Below are 20,899 nucleotides of genomic sequence, written 5' to 3'. Positions count from 1 at the left end.
ATTTTGTGCTTTCTTGGGGGAGCATCAAATTGCCTAGCCTTACTTTGAAAGTCCTGTTAAATTGGGATGTAGGATGCTCTATTCTTTTCATCAACAGAAAGAGTTTCCATTTCCTTTTTTTTTCTTCTTTTACTTTTTTTTCATTTTATTTTTGACAGACATTTGGGTAATTTTTAGTTTTAGTATATTACAAAAAGGTCTGCTATGGACATTCTCTTACATGTCTTTCAGTGCACATGTGTACATATTAATTTCTGTTGGTTATATACTTAGTGAAATTACCAGATCATAGCGTATGTGTGCATTATGCTTCAGTAGATGCTGACAGTTTTACAAAGTGATTGTACCAAGCTTTACTTCTTTCAGCAGAGTATGAGATGTCTAGTTGCTCCACGTCTCCACATTGGATACTGTCAGTCTTTAAAATTTTAGCCTTTAGGTTTGTATGTGGTGATATATCACTGTGTTTTTTTTTTATTATTAGTTTCAGATGTACAAAACAATGTAATAGTTAAACATTTACATGCCTCACAAAGTGATAAACCCACCCAATCTATTACCCCTCTGACATTGTATATAGCTATTAGTATACCATTGACTATATTCCCTATGCTGTATTCCATATCCTGTGACTACACACACACACACACACACACACACACGTACGCACGCACGCACGCGCGCACACACACACACACACATATAATTATAGTTGACATTGACATTCAATATTATTTTACTTCAGCTTCAGGTGTACAGTGAAATGGTCAGGCATCTACACTGTCCGTGCAGTGATCTCCCTGATAAGTCCCGTGCCCATCTGGCATCCCACATAATCTTTACAACATCATTGATTATATTCCCCAGACTGTATTCCATATCTCCATGACTATATTGTGACTACTCATTTGTACTTTTTAGCCCCCTCACCTTCTCTCCCATCCCTACCCCTCTCCCATCTAGTAACCATCAGTCTATTTCTGTTTTGTTTATTTATCCTATTCTTTAGATTCCACATATAAGTGAGATCATATGGTATTTGTCTTTCTCAGACTGACTTATTTCACTTAGCATAATATTATCCAGGTCCATGCATGTTGTTGCAAATGATAACATTTCATTCTTTTTTATGGCCGAGTAACACTCCATTGTATAAATGTACCACAGCTTCTTTATCCAATTGTATATCGATGGGCATTTTGGTTGTTTCCATATCTTGGCTATTGTAAATAGTGCTGCAATAAACATAGGGGTGCATATATATTTTTTTCAAATTAGTGTTTTGGATTTCTTTGGATAGATACCCAGGAGTAGAACTGCTGGGTCATAAGATAGTTCCATTTTTAACTTTTTTGAGTTACCTTCATACTGTTTTCCATTGTGGCTGCACCAATCTGCAATTCCACCAACAGTGCACGAGGGTTCCCTTTTCTCTGCATCCTCACCAACACTTGTTTGTTGATTTATTTGTGATGACTATTCTGACAGGAGTGAGGTGGCATCTCATTGTGGTTTTTATTTGCATTTCTGATTTGTGTAATTCCTGAGGATATTTTGAAATATACACACACTTCTCCCCCCCCCCCCAACACCAGATCTTCAAATATGGAAATAGCAAGCATGGCCACAATTAACTTAAATTGAAAACTCTTTAAATTTAATACTTTCTCATCCAGACTACAGAGAAAGAATCCTGTTCATTCTTACTTAAATGGGTTTTAATTGGCACCTGATAGTTCTCTCTTCCACTAGCTATCCTGCTATGTACCCTGCTAGTTTCTCTCTAGAGGATGCACTCCTTTCCAGCACTGACTTTTTTTTTTTTTTTAAGATTTTATTGGGGAATTGGGGGAGGGGAACAGCATTGGGGAATCAGGGAAGGGGAACAGAGAAGTTCCTGTCCTTTTGTTCTTCAGTCTAGCTGTGGAGGATGTCGCTTCACTGGCCCGTGTTGGTATTATCATTGCGCTCTTCCTGGGTGAGGCAGTCGCTTGCTGGCCATTGGACGGCCACACATGGAGGCTCATGGCAGCTCATGCTGGCTGCTGGCTGCTCACGGTAGCTCACAGAAGCCCACTGCAGCAGGGCCTGCAGCCTACGCTGTTGCCGCCAGGGACTCAGGGCAGCTCAGCTCCAGGTTGAGCTGTTGTTCAGCATCTTAGCTGTAGAGGGTGCAGCATCACTGGTCCTAGTGTGGGATCCCAACAGGGTCCCTGATGTTCAGAGCTGGTATCCCAAGCTAACTCCTAACCAATGCACTGCTCGGCTGGCTCTCCAGCACTGACTTTGGCCTTTATATCCAATTACCTTTTCCTTTGTATAAAATAAAAAGGGACAAAAAGTTCTTACCACAATTTTGCTTGGCAGTCATAATGGTAAACTAGTGTTTTATGGCATCCTGATTAGAAAAGTCTGAAATGGAGTCCAGTGATGGAATTTTCCTTCTTGGCATTATGAGTTGACAAATATACAGTATATAATTTATGCTCTTTAATAGCATATCACACTGCATAAAATCAACATCTAACTGAAAAATCATCTGGTTATATAGATGCATTCTTTTAACAGTAATTTTATTTTTAATGTTCTGTATCCCATTTACCAAAGCTATGAGAACTTTCTAACTTTCAGAAAGGGACATGTTAGACACCAGCAGGTTATAAAAATATAAAAATCGGTAGCTTTAAAAAATCTTCTATAATGATGAAAGCTGTTTTTTTGTTTTGTTTTGTTTTGTTTTTGGCTGAATTGTCAAGTACTTTTGTAATCATTCCCTTATCACCTACGAGCTCTGCTGAATCATTAAACACAGCATCACATTGGTTTCTTAGTACATGTTTCAGTGTGCATGACACAGAGCTTTTAGCAAACTGCTGCTTCTCCTTTGATTTCTTTTCACTTCCTTTGCTTTTTTGCTTCCTCCCTCCTCCCTCTCCTTTCCTCTCAGTCCCCTCCTTAACCTCCCTCTCATCCTTTTCCCTTCTTTGCATCTTCCTCCCCTCCCTTTCTCCTTCCTTCTTTCCTCCTTGTACTTTACATGTTCTTCTTCCTTAATAGAATGAAAACTCTAAATCAGATTGATTAAGCACCAAGGGGAAAAGGAAGACACTTCGGTAAAATTTCCAAAAGATCAAAGACTAGCAGAAGGAATGATTTTGGTTTAACATTTTTCTAACCAACTTTTGAGTATATCATTATGTAACTAGTGAAGCAAAGATACCTGAACAGTGGTAAAGATATCATCAGATGATTTTTTTTTCTACAGGTAGTCTTAATTTGGAAAGGGCTTCAAGCCAGAAACTGATCTTTCCAAATCTACATCTACATCCTATTATGAACAGCACCAGCAATATCTTTGTGGAATAAAAAAAAAAAAAAGAAAGAGAAGGATATAAAATGGAACATAATGGTTTAAACTATAGAACAGATTAAGTTGTCTTTGATGGTCCTTCCCATCTGCCCCTTCAGGCACCTGTTTCTCAGGGTATCTGTTCCCTCTCCTCCCACTGATACCAAGTATCTTTAGCCTTCCAAGTCTTGCTTCTTACCCTTCCATAGAGTGATACATATTTTCTGGAGTTGCCTCTTTGTCTTTTACTTGAACTAACTTATTCACAACTCACCATCAGGGAAAGGACCTGACAAAGTAAGGCCTCAAGGACTGACAGCAGTATAAAACTCTATCCTCTTCCAGAAGTTTTCCCAAAGATACTCACCAGATTAGGACTTAGTTCTTTTAATCTCAGTCAACAACTTTTGGTATAGATACAAGTATAGGCACCCATGGTGGTTTATGTTGTGGGGGAGTTGTTCCAAGCAACAAATGACAATACAGGAGTACTGATTTCTTCCTCCTGCAATATAGGAGTCATCACTACCTTTTAACCCAGCTAAGAGGCTATCATGACAAAGCATCTCATGTCCTGCAAAATAAAATGAAAAGCAGTTTCTAGAGCTGTGATGTCCAAAATAGTAGCCATTTGTCACATGTAGCTATTTGAATTTAAGATTAAATAAATCACAATTAAGGTAAATTAAAAATTCGGTTCCTCAGTTGCATTAGCCACACTTTAAGTAGGAAATAGTTACATGTAGCTAGTGGCTACTGCATTGGTCATTGTGGATACAGAAAATTTTCATCACAGAAAGTTCTGTTGGATAGAACTCTGGAGTATACATTTGAGTCAACACAGTTTCATCCCATTTTTTAAAAAATCAAGACCATGGTCCTTATGAAGAATTCAAAATGATTATTTTGTGTCACTTACAGGTAAATACATTTTAAACACAGATTTTCAAATACAATGACTGGAGTAACATTTTTTTAATTTAGCCCCAGTTAACTAGAAAATTACTTAGAAACATGTGAGTTACTTTATATTTAACTATGTATTCAACTCCAGGAAAAGAGCAGATTCTTAACTCTTTTCATGCTAAGAATATCTTTGTTGGTTGTAACTTTGAAATATTCATAATGTCATCTGTACAGTCCTTGAAGAACGGTGCTCTAGAGAACACGAGGAAGGAGCTGGGGCCACATCAAGAGTACCTGAAGGACGCTGTTATTAAGAAATTGTCACCACCTAGCAGTCGTGTTTTCACTCATCATTTTTCAAGGGCAGACGTGACTTTGAGAGTTTTACAGTTATTAGGGATGGCTGTACTGCATTAGCTGGTCTTTTTTGTATCCTCTACTAGGTACAGTCAGTCTACCTATGAATCCAGGGCTTTTACTTAACCTGCTATTTCTCTCAATGGACATAATTATAGACAGAAGTGAAGGAACACTCAGATAGAAACAGAGCACAAACAGGATTACTTATTTTTTCCAATTGTCCCATTTGTACCTCTCCTCTTTGTCAATGAGTTGTCTTCTGGGAGAACTCCAGAAGCATAAGCACTGGCATAAACCTTGAAATGGCGGGGACTATTCAAGTTTAAATTTTGCATATCTGTGTTCAGTTAGGTTTGCAATCACTAAACCTCATGGACCTAGGAGGTAGGACATATATGACATTAGTGAGAGAATTAAGAAGTATTAACTCTACTTAAAAATATTAGAGCATATGCTATATTTTTAGTGATGATATTGTGTATAAAAATTATTTTTTAAGTTCATTTTAGACAAATTATCGTTGCTTATATAGTTTTAGATGTTTTACACATGGTTTAAAAACAAATGAGCAGAGATAAAACATATATATATATATATTATTTATTCAGTATTATATTTAATATTATGACAAAATCACCAGCTTCTTGAAAGTGTTTAGCTTACAATTCTTTTAAACAGAGTTTCTGAAAATAGAAGAATCCTTGAAAGTTTATTTCATTTTTTATGTAACCAGATAAAAATGGAAGAAAACAATTCGTGATGTGGTGCTATGGTCAAATTGCTGAACTCTAACAGAAATATTCCTAGAAGAGGTTACTATCTCAGACAAAATGCTTTAGGTGATTAAAATTTTTATTGGTGTTGTGGTGAAAGCACTATTAACAGTACTCACTGGGCTATTTAAGTGGTCTATATCCCTTATTTAGAGAAAAAAATTTGAGTGAACCTGTGTATGTCTAATTTATTTTATAAGCATATTGAATGTGTTTCTAAAATATTTTCTATTTTTCTGATATATTAATGTATGGCAGAGTGAGTTATGTGCATTTCGACAATATATAATAGCTGAATATGTTGTGAACTTTGGGTGTGTAAATTACACTAATTTACCAAAATAGTATATCATGTGTTGATCATCTTGTTAATTTATAATTATTGCTCATATTTTTGCCTCCTTTACATTTTTCTACCTGAAGCTTCCATTCCTTGGATTAGGTGGAAATGAATTAAAATAAGAAAAATACTAGACAAAGGGGTGCCTGTTAGTTCTCTCAGTAGCCTTTTCTCTTGGTAATCATAAGGAAAAATTTAGTTCCATTTTTATCCCTCGCTCTGAAGATTGATATTGTAGTTGCTTGAGAAACTCATTTGTGCTATGTGGTTATTATTTTTGCTGCTCCCAGCTTGAAGCATAGCATGTGTTTTTGTAAAGAATGTTGGTACTTGATTATAATCATAGCTACATCTCTTTTGATAGCAATTTCACTTTAGGGAATAGGTGTGAGGTTTTTAGTGTTTTGAATGTAAATCGGATCAATCTCATCATAGAATATAGAGTGTGTGAATGATGAATAGGATTTATTACATCATGTTTATTAAAATACAGAAAACTTTTTCCAACCAAATTGATTTTATGCTTTAGCTTGTTTAAGACTTTTTATAACTTCCTACATGTCCTGGCCAGGCATGGCCAAAGCCTTGCTCAGAATCTGAAGTATATTGGATGATTAGTAAATAGTATTTTTGTGATGAATGCTTATCTGATACACATCTATATGGTATACAGAGTATTTTGTTTTAGAAGTATAGCTTCCTTCGAAGTACTCTATGGCTCTGTTCTTCAGAAATAGATGGTAGTGGATATAAACGTAAAAGTAGTATTAGCAAGGAAACTATGATATAAGGCTTACCCCACCAGATATTAAAATACGTTATAAAGCTACATTAAATAAAATCCTACAGGTTGGATGTAAGTTTTATTTTCCCCATTCTACAAGGGATGAAATAAAGGCTTACACAGTTTAAACCACTTTCTTTATGTAAGTGAAGCCAAGAGTGTGAATTCTGAGTCCCAAGCTCCAGTGAGAAAGAGAGCCCTGGTACTTGGAGGGCATATGCCTTTATTTTTAAAAAGACATATATTAACTAAACATATTTGCAATGATGAAACCCAACATAGCAAAATTAAAATTCTTCAAACTAATTAATATGAAAACTTAAATCATATTTTTTTCTGGTAAATAATGGAACCATTATTTTCTCTACTATGATCCAAAACAATTAACTGAATCATACATGAATCTAAAGGAATAATAAATACTAGATTTGTAATTGTCACATTTTTTTAAAACTTTAAGAATAATTTTTAATTAGCTTGTAGTTTCATAAATAATACACAATTAGTGTATAACCAAAAAATTGAAACTTTAACCATGATGCTAATCTGTGTTCTTTTCAGAGATAACAATTGCTCTGGCATTTGTATTTTTCTTTTAGACCTTTTCCTAAGGTCTTGTACTGTTATATACTCAGAGAAAATCTAAAGAATTGTTGTGTGCTTTTTAAAAAACATGTATGATGTCACAGTAGATGTAATTCTGCAACTTTTGTTATTTTATTCTATAATATAGTATGGCAATACTTCCAATTTTTTTTATATAGATTCATCTCACATCATTCACTTTCAAATACATATAGAACCATGATTTCAGTCTTCTAAAAAATTAGCATTTATTTCTGTGTTTCTCAAGGTCACAGAATTTTCTTTTACCATCACTCATATCAACTATAATAACATTTACATTATATCTTCTTTCCTGAAAGATAGGATTTAGGCTGCAACGAAAAAGAATAATGATCAGCCATGATGATTTAAACTACAACTACTCCATTAAAAGGTTTAATGCATTTTAAGTCATTCCCTATATCATTATTTGGGTTTGTTATCACATTCTCAGTCCATGGGTCATATACATATTTTATATTTTAAAACATCTATGAGTGTGCAAATGATTTTACAATTTAATCATTCTTTTGCAGGGTCTGATATTCCTATACTTCTATAAATAAATACAATATATATTCTCCTTCTGATTGCACAGAGCTCTTCTCTGCCTTTCAGGCAGTTTTCTGTGTCCTATTTAAGTTCAGATTGGGTGCTTTAACTATTATTTTTTGGGTAAAGTCCATCTTTTCCTTTTGGCTTGTTTTCAGGTTTCACAGTGTTCTGCCTCCTGCTCTAAGCTTCACATAATTATAACCCTGATGCCTATTCAAGTTGACCCAATGGGATCTGGATAAGATTACCTCCAAACCTTTAATTCCATGTTTTGTGGAAATTTAAAACCCTCCCTGAGAATCCTATGGATTCTCTAGAGCTTACCTGCTTTGTCTTTACCCTGATTCTTTACCCAATTGCCCAGAGTTATGCATGGTCAACCTATATTTAACTTGCAATTCTTTTTATTTATATCATGTATTTATATTGCAGTTATTTACATAATTGTTGGGTTAATATTTGTCAGTTATTCTAGGCTGTGAGCCCTGTGAGGAGGGTAGGTATATTCTTCATTCCATTATCAATTCCTAGCACGGTACCTAGCACATAATAGGCTCTGAAGACGGACTCAAAATTTAAGGAACAAATAATTGAAGAGGACTTGGAGCTTGAGATCAGAGCACAAAGAGAGAGAAGTTAGTCTTGAAAAGGAAGTTAGAGGTTGGAGGGAGAGGGAGAGAGAGAGGGAGAGATCATCCTCGAAGACAGATGGGAAGAAAAAAATGGATGGAAAAGCATACTGAGAGATAGAAATGAGTGGAGAGGTTTACCAGATGGTCTCATTTCAGTTTCCCTAGAGTAGTAGAAAGTGTGTGGATTGGAGGTTACATAAAATTGGATTAGTATCTTAAATCTCTTCTTTTTAGATTATTATTAGGCAAGTTACATAATTTTGCTCACCTTCAATTTTCACATTTATAAATTAATGACTATCATACCTCCAAAGTGGTTGATGATGATTAAAAAAGACAATGAATGCAACATTACATAATAGTTATAACATGGAACTGAAAATAGACATATTTGGACAGAATCTTGCGTCTGCTACTTACTAGCTAAATGATCTTATGCAAGTTAAAATCTTCAATTCTGAGAAGTAGTATGAAGAAAAATAAGGAATCAAATTCGCTAACCAAAGAAGTTACAAGATGTGCTGAAAGAGATGAAAATACAGAAGATGATAACAACATATGAGTAGATAAATTTGTTCATAGCTTGAGCCAGGATTCAAACCCAGGCTAACTACTCTCAGGAGTTATACCCTCATCTCTTAATCCTTAAGCTATACTGTCTCCTAAAATATAGCAATCAAGTAAATGACAATGAAGTTAGGACTCTTACTTTTTTTAAAAAGTATTTTTCTGTCAGCAATTAAAGTTTTAGGGAGGTAAATGTGTATTGGGCAGAATCTAGAAAGAAGGGAAAATTTTTTTTCTATGTTCAATACAGTAGGATCCTGAAAATATAACATCCTGTCATTTGTCTTTCATGGAATTAATGCCATGAAAACACACTGAAAGAATGTTTCAATACATTTCTATATTAGTTCAGAAGAATAATTCTTTTTTTAAAAGATGAGCTTTGTTTGTTTTATAAGCCTCTTTATTGAGGTATGATTGACATGTAAAAAGCTGGATGTATTTAGTGTATTCAACTAGATGACTTTGGGGATAAGTATACACTCGTGAAACCATCACCACTATGAAGGCCATAAACATATCCGTCACCACCCAAATTTTCCCCCTGACTGACACCCATTATTATTATAAATAGTGTGGTAAGAACACAGCATAAGATTTACCCTCTTAAAAATATTTCAATATACATTACAGTATTGTTAACTAGAGTTACTATCCTGTACAGTAGACTCTAGAACTTACTTATCTTGCATAACTGAAACTTTTTTTTTATTGTTAGTTTCAGGTGTACAGAACAATGCAATAGTTATCCTTTTCACCCTCACAAAGTAACAACCCCCCTCCCCCCATGTACTACCCACTCACCCCCGATATCATGCTTATCTATTACAATTCCATTGATTTCAATCCCCCTCTCTATTCCATGTCCCGAGATTAAATGTATATATAATTATAGTTGACATACAATCTTATTCAACATCGGTTTCAGAAATACAGTGCGGTGGTCAGGCCTCTTCACCGACTATGAAGTGGTCTCCCCAACAGGACATGAGTCCATCTGGCCCCCTAAGAAATATTTACAACATTACTGATTATATAACTGAAACTTTTTGCCCTTTTACCATCACCTCCCTACTTCCCTCTCCCACTAGACCCTGAAAACTACTATTCTACTCTCTACTTCTAAGAGTGTGACTATTTTACATTCCACATATAAATGAGGTAATACAATATTTGTTTTTCTGTGTCTGGCTTATTTCCTTTAGCGAAATGTCCTCCAAGTCCATCCATGTGTCATAAATGGCAAGATTTTTTTCTTTTTTTAAGGCTGAATAATATTCCATTGTATGTATATACCACATTTTCTTTGTCAATCATCTGCCGATGGACATTTAGTTGATTTCCATATCTTGGTTTTCGTGAATAATGCCACAGTGAACACAGAAGTGCAAATATCTGTTTCAGGTCCTGATTTCAATTCCTGTGAATAAATATTCAGAAGTGAGGTTGCTTGATCATGTGGTAGTTCTAATTTTAATTTTTTGAGGAAATTCCGTACTATTTTTCATAATGTACCAATTTGCATTCCCACCAACAGTGCACAGATTCCCTTTTCTCCAAATCCTCACCAACACTATATTTATACATGCATATATATATATATATATATGTATATACAGAAGGTGCCAAAAAAGTATATACATTTTAAGAAAGGAAAAAACTGTATTAATTGTAATATTCAATTTATACTGATAACATAAAATGAATACAAGTCATGTTTGACTTCTGCAGTTACAAGAGGTGCTCAAAGTGGTTACCATCAGCATCCAGACACTTCTGATTATGTGAACTACTGCTTGAGCATAGATAACACTTTTTAAAATGTGTATAAACTTTCTTGGCACCCCTGGTATATATGTATATATATATATGTATACACACACACGAGATGTGATAAAAAACTACAGTGAATGTTTAAATTAAAAAAAATTTATTACAGTAAAAGACATATTGTCATCAATCACCCTCAAAATACCCCCCCCCACTTAGAACACACTTATCCCATCGTTCTTACCATTTTCTGAAGCAGTTCTGAAAGTCCTTTTTTTGTGAGTGTTTTTAGTTGTGTTGTGGCTGCCTCTATGTCCTGAATTGATTTAAAAAGTTTTCCTTTCATGGTCATTTTGACTTTGGGGAAGAGCCAGGAGTCCCATGGTGCCAGATCCAGTGAATAAGGTGGATGAGGACACAGTAGTGTTTTTATTGGACAGAAATTTCCATATCAGAAGTGATGTGTGACTGAGAGACTTTCCATTGTGATCAAAACATATGGTGAATGCGACTGCCAAGTGCCATCCTATAGAAAGACAAGAACCTTCAATATAGGAAGCAGCGCATCCAACCTTAGTAACAGTGTGTGAGAAGTTTCAACTTGTTTGGTCAAGTCAGTCAATGTGTGAGCTATGGTTGAGAGAAGATGTGCTTTAAAGTGTGCAGTAAATCATCCTCCATCATGACAATGCTTTGTGTCACATATTGCTTCTGGTATATGGTATGGCACTATATATATTATATAGTGCCTTGGGGGAAGGGTGACATGGGTAAAATGAAAGTGTTCTTGTCCTCTTCAATGCTTCTATTCTTTCATTTTTGCTCCACTGGGGTGCTGGAACTTCTCAGCTATAGTACCAGGCTTCCAATAAAGGTATTTTCATTCTTGGGCCATTGTGAAAAATCAGTGTTTCTATGGGGGTATGAGGTGTGGATGCTCCTATTTTATCATCTTACTGATGTCCAGAAGAGATAATTCTTTATTTCAGTAGGTCAAACATCCAGTGCTATTTCACAAAACACTGAAGTTATTTTTAAAAACTTATCTTTTTATTCATTTGATGACATGGTTAATGAAAACTTTTAAAGGATGTGAATAGAAGGACAGTAGTTTTAGGAAGAATCAAGAGGCCTGTGTGTGGGTAGCAGATGTCAGAGCAGGCAATGGTTTGAGTTCAGATGAGCTTGAGGAATTTGACAAGTGTTAAATGTCAAGCAAGTAAAAACCCAAAGGCTGGGATAGTTTGAGGAATGACCCGGTAGAGCAGGAACTGGAATAACTTAATCCTGTAATAGAGGCTGTTTCCAGACATAAAATCATATCGAGAGCACCTGAAATTACTAGTTTCTTCTTGAAATTCATGTAAGTAAATAGATTTAAAATTTAATTAAGTTTTTGTATCATCACAATGCCGGAGATGTAACTGTTCCTATCATATCTTCTAGTTGCATTTGAGCATTCAAAGACCAATCTGTTGCCTTCAGTATCTCTTCATAATGATGATATCACTTTGGAGGGACATTTTCAAAAAGGTTTTAATTGGTTTATTATTGTTTTGAAACATGGGAGTAGAATGTTTACTGAATTAGTGGGCCAAAGATGGGGTAAAAATGGAAAGTGAAATAAGAAGTTAGATTTAAATGTAAATGAATCCTTGACTGATGGCAAAGCCCATGGTTGAGATTATTATCTCATCAAAAAGATTATGCATTGGATAATGAAAATGTTAAATTTCGCATTTGTAAAATTAATTCCATTTTTTCTTTTTTCTATCTAAAAGAGAGTTTATATTTTATGTTATGTAATATGTGAATATTAGTACTAATTTTTTTGTATTTGTTTTAAACTGATTTCTCTTTCTCTAATGATATTTTCTTCCTAGTTTGGCCCTAGATTTACAGCTGTTTAAATTTATCCTGACTACTTTTGATCTCCAAATATTTATCATAATGTAATATAGTGCAATGATCAATGTAAGATTACACACACACACACACACACACACACACACACACGAATATACATATACCTCTCTCTCTATAGTATATATAGAATTGAATTATAAGATTACACACTCTGAGATGAATGATTTTCAGTGTGCATGTTTGTACTTTTGTGCATAGATTTACACAAGAACATATATTTTTAAGAGTATTATATGATTTCATTTTAATGTTAAGGGTTATTCAGATAACTTTTATTTGATACTAACTCTCTAATTACCACATTATGCCTAAACCTTGGAAAGGCTTCCTCTCTTTATGTATTTTAATAAAGAACCCTTAGTACCTCAGACCCTCTATTTTTTTCTTCAGAGACTATAAATTATCTTGAACTTCTATTGTTTGAAGACATATCTAATGGAAACCTTAAAAATACCGTGTCAGTTACCAATAGGGGAAATATCTGGAAGTTATAATAGATCAACAGAAAGATCGAGTTTTACTTTTTCAATGAATAATTACAATCCAGAATTATTTTTGAGATGTTAATGTTAAAGTTAATTAGAGTATACAATTTACAGTGAAGCATGATGAAAATAATGTTGAATTAGGTATTATAAGACCTGGGTTCTTGTCTGAACTTTACCATTTATTTGCTCAGTGACCTTGGGCAAGATAGCCTGAGCCTCACTCATTATCAATTGAAATATGTGGTTTAACAATATCTTTGCTGTCCACCCCTTTATAGTGTCAGAATTTCATTATACATGTGAAAATATTATGTAACCAATGAAGTTCTATATAAAGGTGACAATTGTAAATAATAATGTGCCAGGCACTGTATTAAGCATTCATATAATTCTTACAATAGTTTTATGGCACAAGCAATGTTAATAGTCCAGCTTACAGGTCAGGAAGATGAGGCTCAGAGTGTGTAAGACACTTGAGTTAGCTCACACTGTTGGTGAGCGGGGAAGGCAAGATTTGAATACAGGTCCATCTGATACTAGAACTGATGCTCATAATTGTACAATTTTTGTCACTCACCTGAATAATAATCGCTACATAGAATTATGCATGAACTGGGTGGGGCAGTAAAAATGCAATTCTCTTATTATCAAGTGTGAATTCTAAATGTGAAAACAAAAATAATACTTATTTTTCTTAAAAATAGAGTGCTATGGAGTCCTAACCATCCAAATGTGTTTTTCCCTTAGAATTTAATTGTCTTGGATCCACTCACAGTGACTGAGGAGGAAATAAGACCATCCCTAGAGAAACGTCTTGAAGCCATTATCAGTGGGGCTGCTCTGTTAGCTGACTCTTCATGCACAAGGGACTTCCATCGGGAGCGGATTATTGCAGAATGCAACGCCATTCGCCAGGCTCTCCAGGACCTGCTGTCAGAGTACATGAACAATGTAAGTAACTGGTTTTATCCCATTCCATACATTGGGTACATGCTGAGTTTCTACCTGTGTACAAAATGTAATAGATTATAAATGACTACATGCTTTTACATGGGTTGGCTTTCTGAGTGGGTTCTGCTTAGGGTATGTGCTGAGTTTTTTCTGTGTACAAAATGTGATAAATTTTAAATGAGTACATGCTTTTACATGGATTGGCTTTCTGTGTGGGCTCTGATTAGGATACCACCCTGAGATTGGAGTTTCTAGGGATGGAATCCAACCAGAAAGTTCTTTACATATGAATGTTTTGTTAAGTATTAGCTAAAGAAGAAAAGCAGGATTGGAGAAAGGAAACTGGAGTTGCATATCAATTTAAAGGATAAAAAGAAGATAAAAGGGTAGATTGCTCAAGGTGAAGTTGTGAATATCAAAGTTTGAATTTTGATAGTATTGGATAAATTCAATGCTGCAGGGATCAGGGACCGTTTTTTTTGAAGAGCTCATGTAGTTTAGATAGCCCTTAAATGTGACATTTTGTCATAGATTTTTTGCAGTTTTAGCTATCTCTGAGGAATATTAGAAATGCTGTTTAAATTTAGACAAGCACAAAAATATTTGTTTCAAGGTCCTTTTTGTTTTGGCTGATCTATATTCATATATGATATATTCATTTCATGTATATCCACCTGGGGTATCTATCACTATTCTCACATTCAAATCTTAGTGGTATTTTTAAAATGAAGAAGAAAGTCTTGAAGACACTGTCAACTATATATTGATCATGAAGCCTTTTAAATAATAGAGCTCAACAAAATGAAAGGTTTATGATAGGAATGTCTTGTTCACCTGCCTTATTCTAGGTGAAATAATTAAAAGGTTGTGAAGGTTGTTTCCAAAATTCTTAGTTTCAAAGCATATCACTTTTTGGGTATGAAACTGAAGAATTTGAATTATTCAGTATAAGTAATTTCTGTGAATAATTGAATTGTGCTAAAATTAGTGAGTTTTTTTTTTTTTAAAGATTTTATTGGGGAATTGGGAGAGGGGAACAGTGTTGCGGAACAGACAACTTGCTGTTCTTTGGTTCTTCAGTCTAGTTGTGGAGGATGTCGCCTCACTGGACTATGTTGCTATTATCATTGTGCTCTTCCCACGTGAGGCAGATTGGTCGCCGGCCTCTGGACGGCCGCTGACAGCGGCTCTTGGCAGCTGGCCGCTCACGCTGGCTGCTGGCCATACACGGTAGCTTATGGCAGCCCACTGCAGCAGGAGCTGCAGCCTATGCCATCACTGGTGACTCACGGCATCCCAGCTCCAGGTTGAGCTGTTGTTCACCATCTTAGCTGTAGAGAGCAGTGTCACTTGCCCTCATATGGGATCCGAACTGGGGCCCTGCTGCACAGAGCTGGTATCCCAAGCCAGCTCTTAACCAACATGCCACTAGGCTGGCCCCAAAGTTAGTGAGTTTTAAAGACCCTTCCACACATTTGAGGTATCTCCATACTCTTAACATTTGATGACTGTGGCTCCTGACCAATAATCTCTTGCTTGCTAAGAAATCAAAGTTGTAAAGCAGGTTTTGTTAATAAGAACATATTAGTAATGTCAGATCTTGCTTCTGAAACTAGAATATGTTTGTTCTTTTCTATGTCTTATTGCTCTTTTTCTTAACGAGGATTTAATCTGATGTTTAGTTTCAAGGCCCATTTGTCAAGTAGACAAAACTTATGTTACAAAATACCCTTCTGTTAGATATTTTGGTTTTAAAACAAGCTAAGTTCTGTGTTAGAGGAGTGAAGTGGAATGAGATTTTTTCATTTATACTATCTAAATAATTGAGTTCACAAGTAAGTAGCTTTTTAGCTTGTCCAGATATTACCTTAATTTTAATATTTTAAGGGTAGATTTAATTGTAGGAATCCAAATATTTATGTGATTTCATTGATTAGATTGTACTACTATTTATGCTTGATAGAGACTGTTTTTTTCTTCTTCCTTCCCCCCATGGTTTCTCTTCTCCCCTTCTGGCAAAAAAGCACAAACACGCCCTGCAGTTCCTCTAGCTCACGCTCACGGTATTTCCCCCTTTAGAGCTCTCATCCCAGATGGAATTCCCTTGTTTACTTGTCTGCCTTCCCCACTAGACAGGAGCTCCAGGAGGGTGGGAACTGTGTCTCTGGCCTTACTTAGCACAGAACCTTTCAGGTAGCAGGTGCTCAGTAATTATTATTTGGTTACAGGTAAATTGAATTTAGTGCTTGCTTCTTCTCAGTTTTTTAAATTAAAATGACAATGTGCCTGAAGTAATTAATTTGTAGTCATTTATAATGTTTATATGATAACTGTGGAGAACAGATGTGGGAGGGATAATGGTGAGAACAGGAACGTAAGAAAGGAAGAGCACAAAAGGGAGGAAGCTTGTTCTTTGGGTGATCTAAGTATATTTATGTATTCCTTTCTCCTAGGGCATAATGTTAAGTACTTTTTGAGGAAGGGATTTTTCTTTTTTATTTAGGGAATAAAAGACATTGTGTGTGTGTGTGTGTGTGTGTGTGTGTGTGTGTGTGTGTGTGTTACATCTGGTGATCTGCTCTGATGTTGGTGTAGAGGTCAGAGCAACAGTAGCTAAATTTATGTGAGGGTGGTCCACATGATCAGAGGCTCATTTATGTATACATTCTATTAACATTTAATTGGTAAGTACAACCCATTAATAATAAAAGATATGAATTTGTAGTATTATGAAAATGTACTCCAAAAGAAGTGTAATAGTTCCTTTTCATATAAAAGTGAAGAATTTTAGGCCTAATATTAGTATGCGATTGAGCCAGTAGGTATTAGAATTAAACAGCAGGAACCAGCCTGGAGAAGTGTGGAGTAAATTATCAGAACACATTTCCAGGTTAATTTTTACTGTAGGTTTATATCGCAAATGATGCTTCTCTATAACTGTTTAATCAGCTTTTATGAAAGGGAATGTACTTCCCTGGAACTAGCTGAATCCAAATCTTTATCAGTTTACTCAAAGATTTTAGGACAGCTCCTGTACTCAGGTCCTCAACTTCCTAGTTTAAAGAATATTGTGTCTCCTAAGGTGGGCCTGGTTTGCTTTTCAGATTAGTTAGGAATTTTTGTAATTGAGCTATATTGAGTAAATGCTTCATGATAATTCAGATACAATAAAGAGAACCATGAAAATTCAAAGCAAGGGTAGTACTCATTGAAATCTATGGATCTCAAGGCTTCAAATTTTGCAAGTTTGTTTAGTCCAGAGAAGTGGGAAATTAATGCAGTTTGTGTTATTTTCAGGCTCAGTTCGCATTTCCAGTTTGCGTTTAAATAACTTTACTCTCTTAACAGATCAGCAAGTCTCAATAATTTTTTCACTGAAGCTCTATGTTTAGTAAGTCCAATATCTTACCACATTAGTAAGAAATTAGAGGGAAATGAGACCACATGGGTCTATAACAGATAAAAAAAGATAATTACTGGGGCCAGCCGAGTGGTGCGTTGGTTAAGAGTTGGCTTGGGATGCCAGCTCTGAGCAGCAGGGCCCGGGTTTGGATTCCACATGAGGGCCAGTGACACTGTGCCCTCTACAGCTAAGATGGTGAACAACAGCTCCACCTGGAGCTGGGCTGCTGTGAGTCACTGGCGATGGCGTAGGCTGTAGTGGGGCTGCTGTGAGCTACCATGAGTGGCTGGCAGCCAGCATGACTGCCGTGAGTTGCTGTGAATGGCCGTCCAATGGCCGGTGACCAACTGCCTCAACTGGGAAGAGCGCAATGATGGTGCCAGCTTGGGCCAGTGAAGCAACATCCTCCACAGCTGGACTGAAGAACAAAAGGACAGCAACTTGTCTGTTCCCCTTCCCTGATTCCCCAATTAAAAAAAAATATCACTTTACACTATCAATGATTATATATGTTCTCCTTAATATTTTACTTTTAAATTTATATGTGTAAATATATATATATATATATATATATATATATATATATATAATATTATAAGTGATATTATATATATATATATTTACTTAGTTTTCTATTGCTACTATAACAAATTACCACAAACTTAGTGGTTTAAGTAACAATTATTTTACAGCTTTGTAGGTGAAAAGTCTTACTGGATTAAAAATGAAAGTGTCAGCATGGCTTCATTCTTTTCTGGAATCTGTAGGGAAGAATTCATTTTTTTGCCTTTTCCAGCCAGCTTCTAAAGGCTACCTACGTTCCTTGGCTCATGGCCCTCTCCCTCCATCTTCAAAGCCAGCTGTGTTACATTTCTCTGACCCTGCTTCCATCCTGACGTCTTTTTCTCAGGTGCAGCCAGGAAAGGTTCTCTTTTTTTTTAGGACTCATGTGGTTATATAGGGCCCTCTGAGGTTATCCAAGGTAATCACCCCACTTCAAGGTTATTAATCTTAACTAAATCTGCAAAGCTCCTTTTGCCATATAAGGTTATATTCACAGGTCCTAGGAATTAGAATATGGACATCTCGAGGATGCACAGGACATATACTAGTCTCCTCTGTGGAATAAGCATCAATCCTTACGTTTCAAATTCATTTTAGTTAGTATCCCTTACTTTGAGCTCCATGCAGTCCGGTCACATATCTGTTTTATTTACTGTTTTATCTCAAGCCCCAGGCACAATGCCTGGCATTTAGAAAAAAGCTGAATTGTGTTTTTGAATAAATGAAAGAATAATGAAATTATTGCATTTTGTATATGCCATGTAATTGAGAAACAGCTTCTCTTACATTAAATGAAATGCATTTCAAATATCTACTAAATTTATGTGATGCACTGCCTGTTCTAAAATGTCTGATTTTGCAAAGTACAGGTCTCTTCTAAAAATCAATGTGAATATTCAGAAACAAAATTCTCTCACCACAGTCTCTGCATTTGAACCCACATCTGGCTGTATTCCAAAACAAGATTTTTACTTATTAAGAAATGTATTCCAGAGAACAATCACAATCCCAGAAAGTTTAACTTTTATCTTTTAAAACTTAGAAGTATATTTTTCTAAGATATTCCTGCTGATTTTGTTATATTTACAGCATTGGTCAGGTCTAGTCCATCTCTGATTTACAGAGTAATTAAGGAATTCTTCATGTGAGTTGGGCAGAGGGAGAGGCCCTCTGATGAAAGAAGAGTAGAGGGAAAGCAATTGTTTTTAAATGGTGGCTTTCTATAATTGGTGAAAGTAGAATTGGAGGTGGGTGGCCATCATGCTTGAGTTCTAAGAATCAGCAGAAATAGATATCTTTCTAGGGATGGGTTGAAAGTGTGTTGATGTTCTTAAGTTTGGATATCTTGCTGGAGAGAAATTTCAGGTGATGTAGAATTATTGGTGACGTCAACCCTCAGGTTAGTACTTTACTGGAGGGGGACATTAGAGAGTTGAGCAGATATGGTGCTGCTAAGAGTGAGTCAGGCCTGGGCTGCATTCAGGGACAAATTTGCATTTCTAGGCCTCTTACTGACCAATATTTTCTTCTCTGGGTATCTTGTGTGAAAGCACATTGTTGGTTCTCATTATATATTTGTTGAGTGAGTAACTAATCAAATGGAGTGGCTTCTGTAATGCAGAGAACTATTTCATTTATATGTCTTGAGTTTAATGCATTCCCTGACTTGAGGAATTACAAAGATTCAATAAAGCCAACAAAGATATGTTATGGAGTTTTCTTCCATATAAGGCCTCCATCTCTCTTCTAAAAATACATTTTGGAAATAATTTCAGCCTTATTCCTCATGATGATAAGTAAGGTAAAGCAGTTAGGATGATCTATATGCAATGGCTCTTTGAATACTAGAGACAGGTTAGAATTAAAATTCTAAAAATGTAAAGGCAGTTTCCCAATCTATTTGCTTTTCTTCCTTCCTTTCTTTCTTTGTTTTTTTTTTTTGTTGTTGTTGTTTTTTTGTTTTTTTTTGCAAGCACTGCATGTTAGAATGGGTCCATTATTGGATCAGGTACACTGTATTAGATGCTTTATATTTTATATTCTTAAATTTGTCCATTACATCATAGTGGTGGCTGGATTTTGAATGTTTGATTATTTCAGAGACCATGTTTTTCAGTTTTTAGATATTGGATTTTATAACCTCAGCCAACTGAAGAGAGAAGTAAATAGTATCCTATATAGATTTGTACATTAGTAAATATAGCAAAATCAAAGAGATGAATGAAGCTCAGATTAAAACATGAGATCAAAATTCAAGAAGATATAAAGGCATTGTCAAAATCAAGAAGACTGGATACAGATATTGAAGCTGGGATATAGGTGTAAAGCAATACAACAATCAGGGAGTTGAGAGAAATAATAAATGGTGCGGGGTCTGATTAAATGGGGAAAAAATGTTTTTTCTTCCTTGCTTTCTTTTCTGTGCCTAATGTAAGGATTAGATATTGGGAAGGCATTTAAGACTATGAATTGTTTTGGAAAAGATAGTATTATTATTTCAGTTATTATTTTTCTGAGCTGCTTTGGGATCCCCCAAGTTACTTGGTTGACTGATTGTTAAATAATTACTCTGAGTCTTTCTTAGCAAGCTAAGTTTGGACTTATCTAAATCTGGCATATAATATCTACTTTTGGATTTAAGAGGGCTTTGTGCAGTATGCACTGGGGAGAAAGAGGCATCTAGATTCTTCTGTTGAGGGAATGGACTATACTCATAGATCTATCTCTCCTTTGTGCTTTAATGTTCTAATCTCTCTTAAAAATAAAAGTTAATAGAGAGAATCCTACAGATATGCAAACAACTTGATTACTAAATGAATAAGAAAAGCTAAAAAACAAAAGTAGGCAGCCATTTTGTAAAAAACAAAATGGTGGGAGGGTCTAACCAGATAAAGCCAGAGCACAGGAAGAGAATAAGGTAATTTG

General features: G+C 35.4%; 1 protein-coding gene across 1 annotated transcript in view; it reads left to right on the top strand.

The window, feature by feature from the left end:
• The window catches only part of CTNNA3 (catenin alpha 3), a 772,514-nt gene that overhangs the window by 368,446 nt on the left and 383,169 nt on the right, over nucleotides 1–20,899 (top strand). Inside the window, exon 7 of the mRNA XM_019624456.1 lies at nucleotides 13,804–14,007. Within this exon, the coding sequence (XP_019480001.1) occupies nucleotides 13,804–14,007 (204 nt within the window). The remainder of the gene's footprint in view (nucleotides 1–13,803; nucleotides 14,008–20,899) is intronic.

The sequence above is a fragment of the Hipposideros armiger genome, unplaced genomic scaffold, assembly GCF_001890085.2.
Source record: "Hipposideros armiger isolate ML-2016 unplaced genomic scaffold, ASM189008v1 scaffold_15, whole genome shotgun sequence".
Lineage (NCBI taxonomy): Eukaryota > Metazoa > Chordata > Mammalia > Chiroptera > Hipposideridae > Hipposideros > Hipposideros armiger.
Note: the sequence above shows the minus strand (reverse complement) of the source record. Positions and strands in the feature narration are given on the sequence as shown.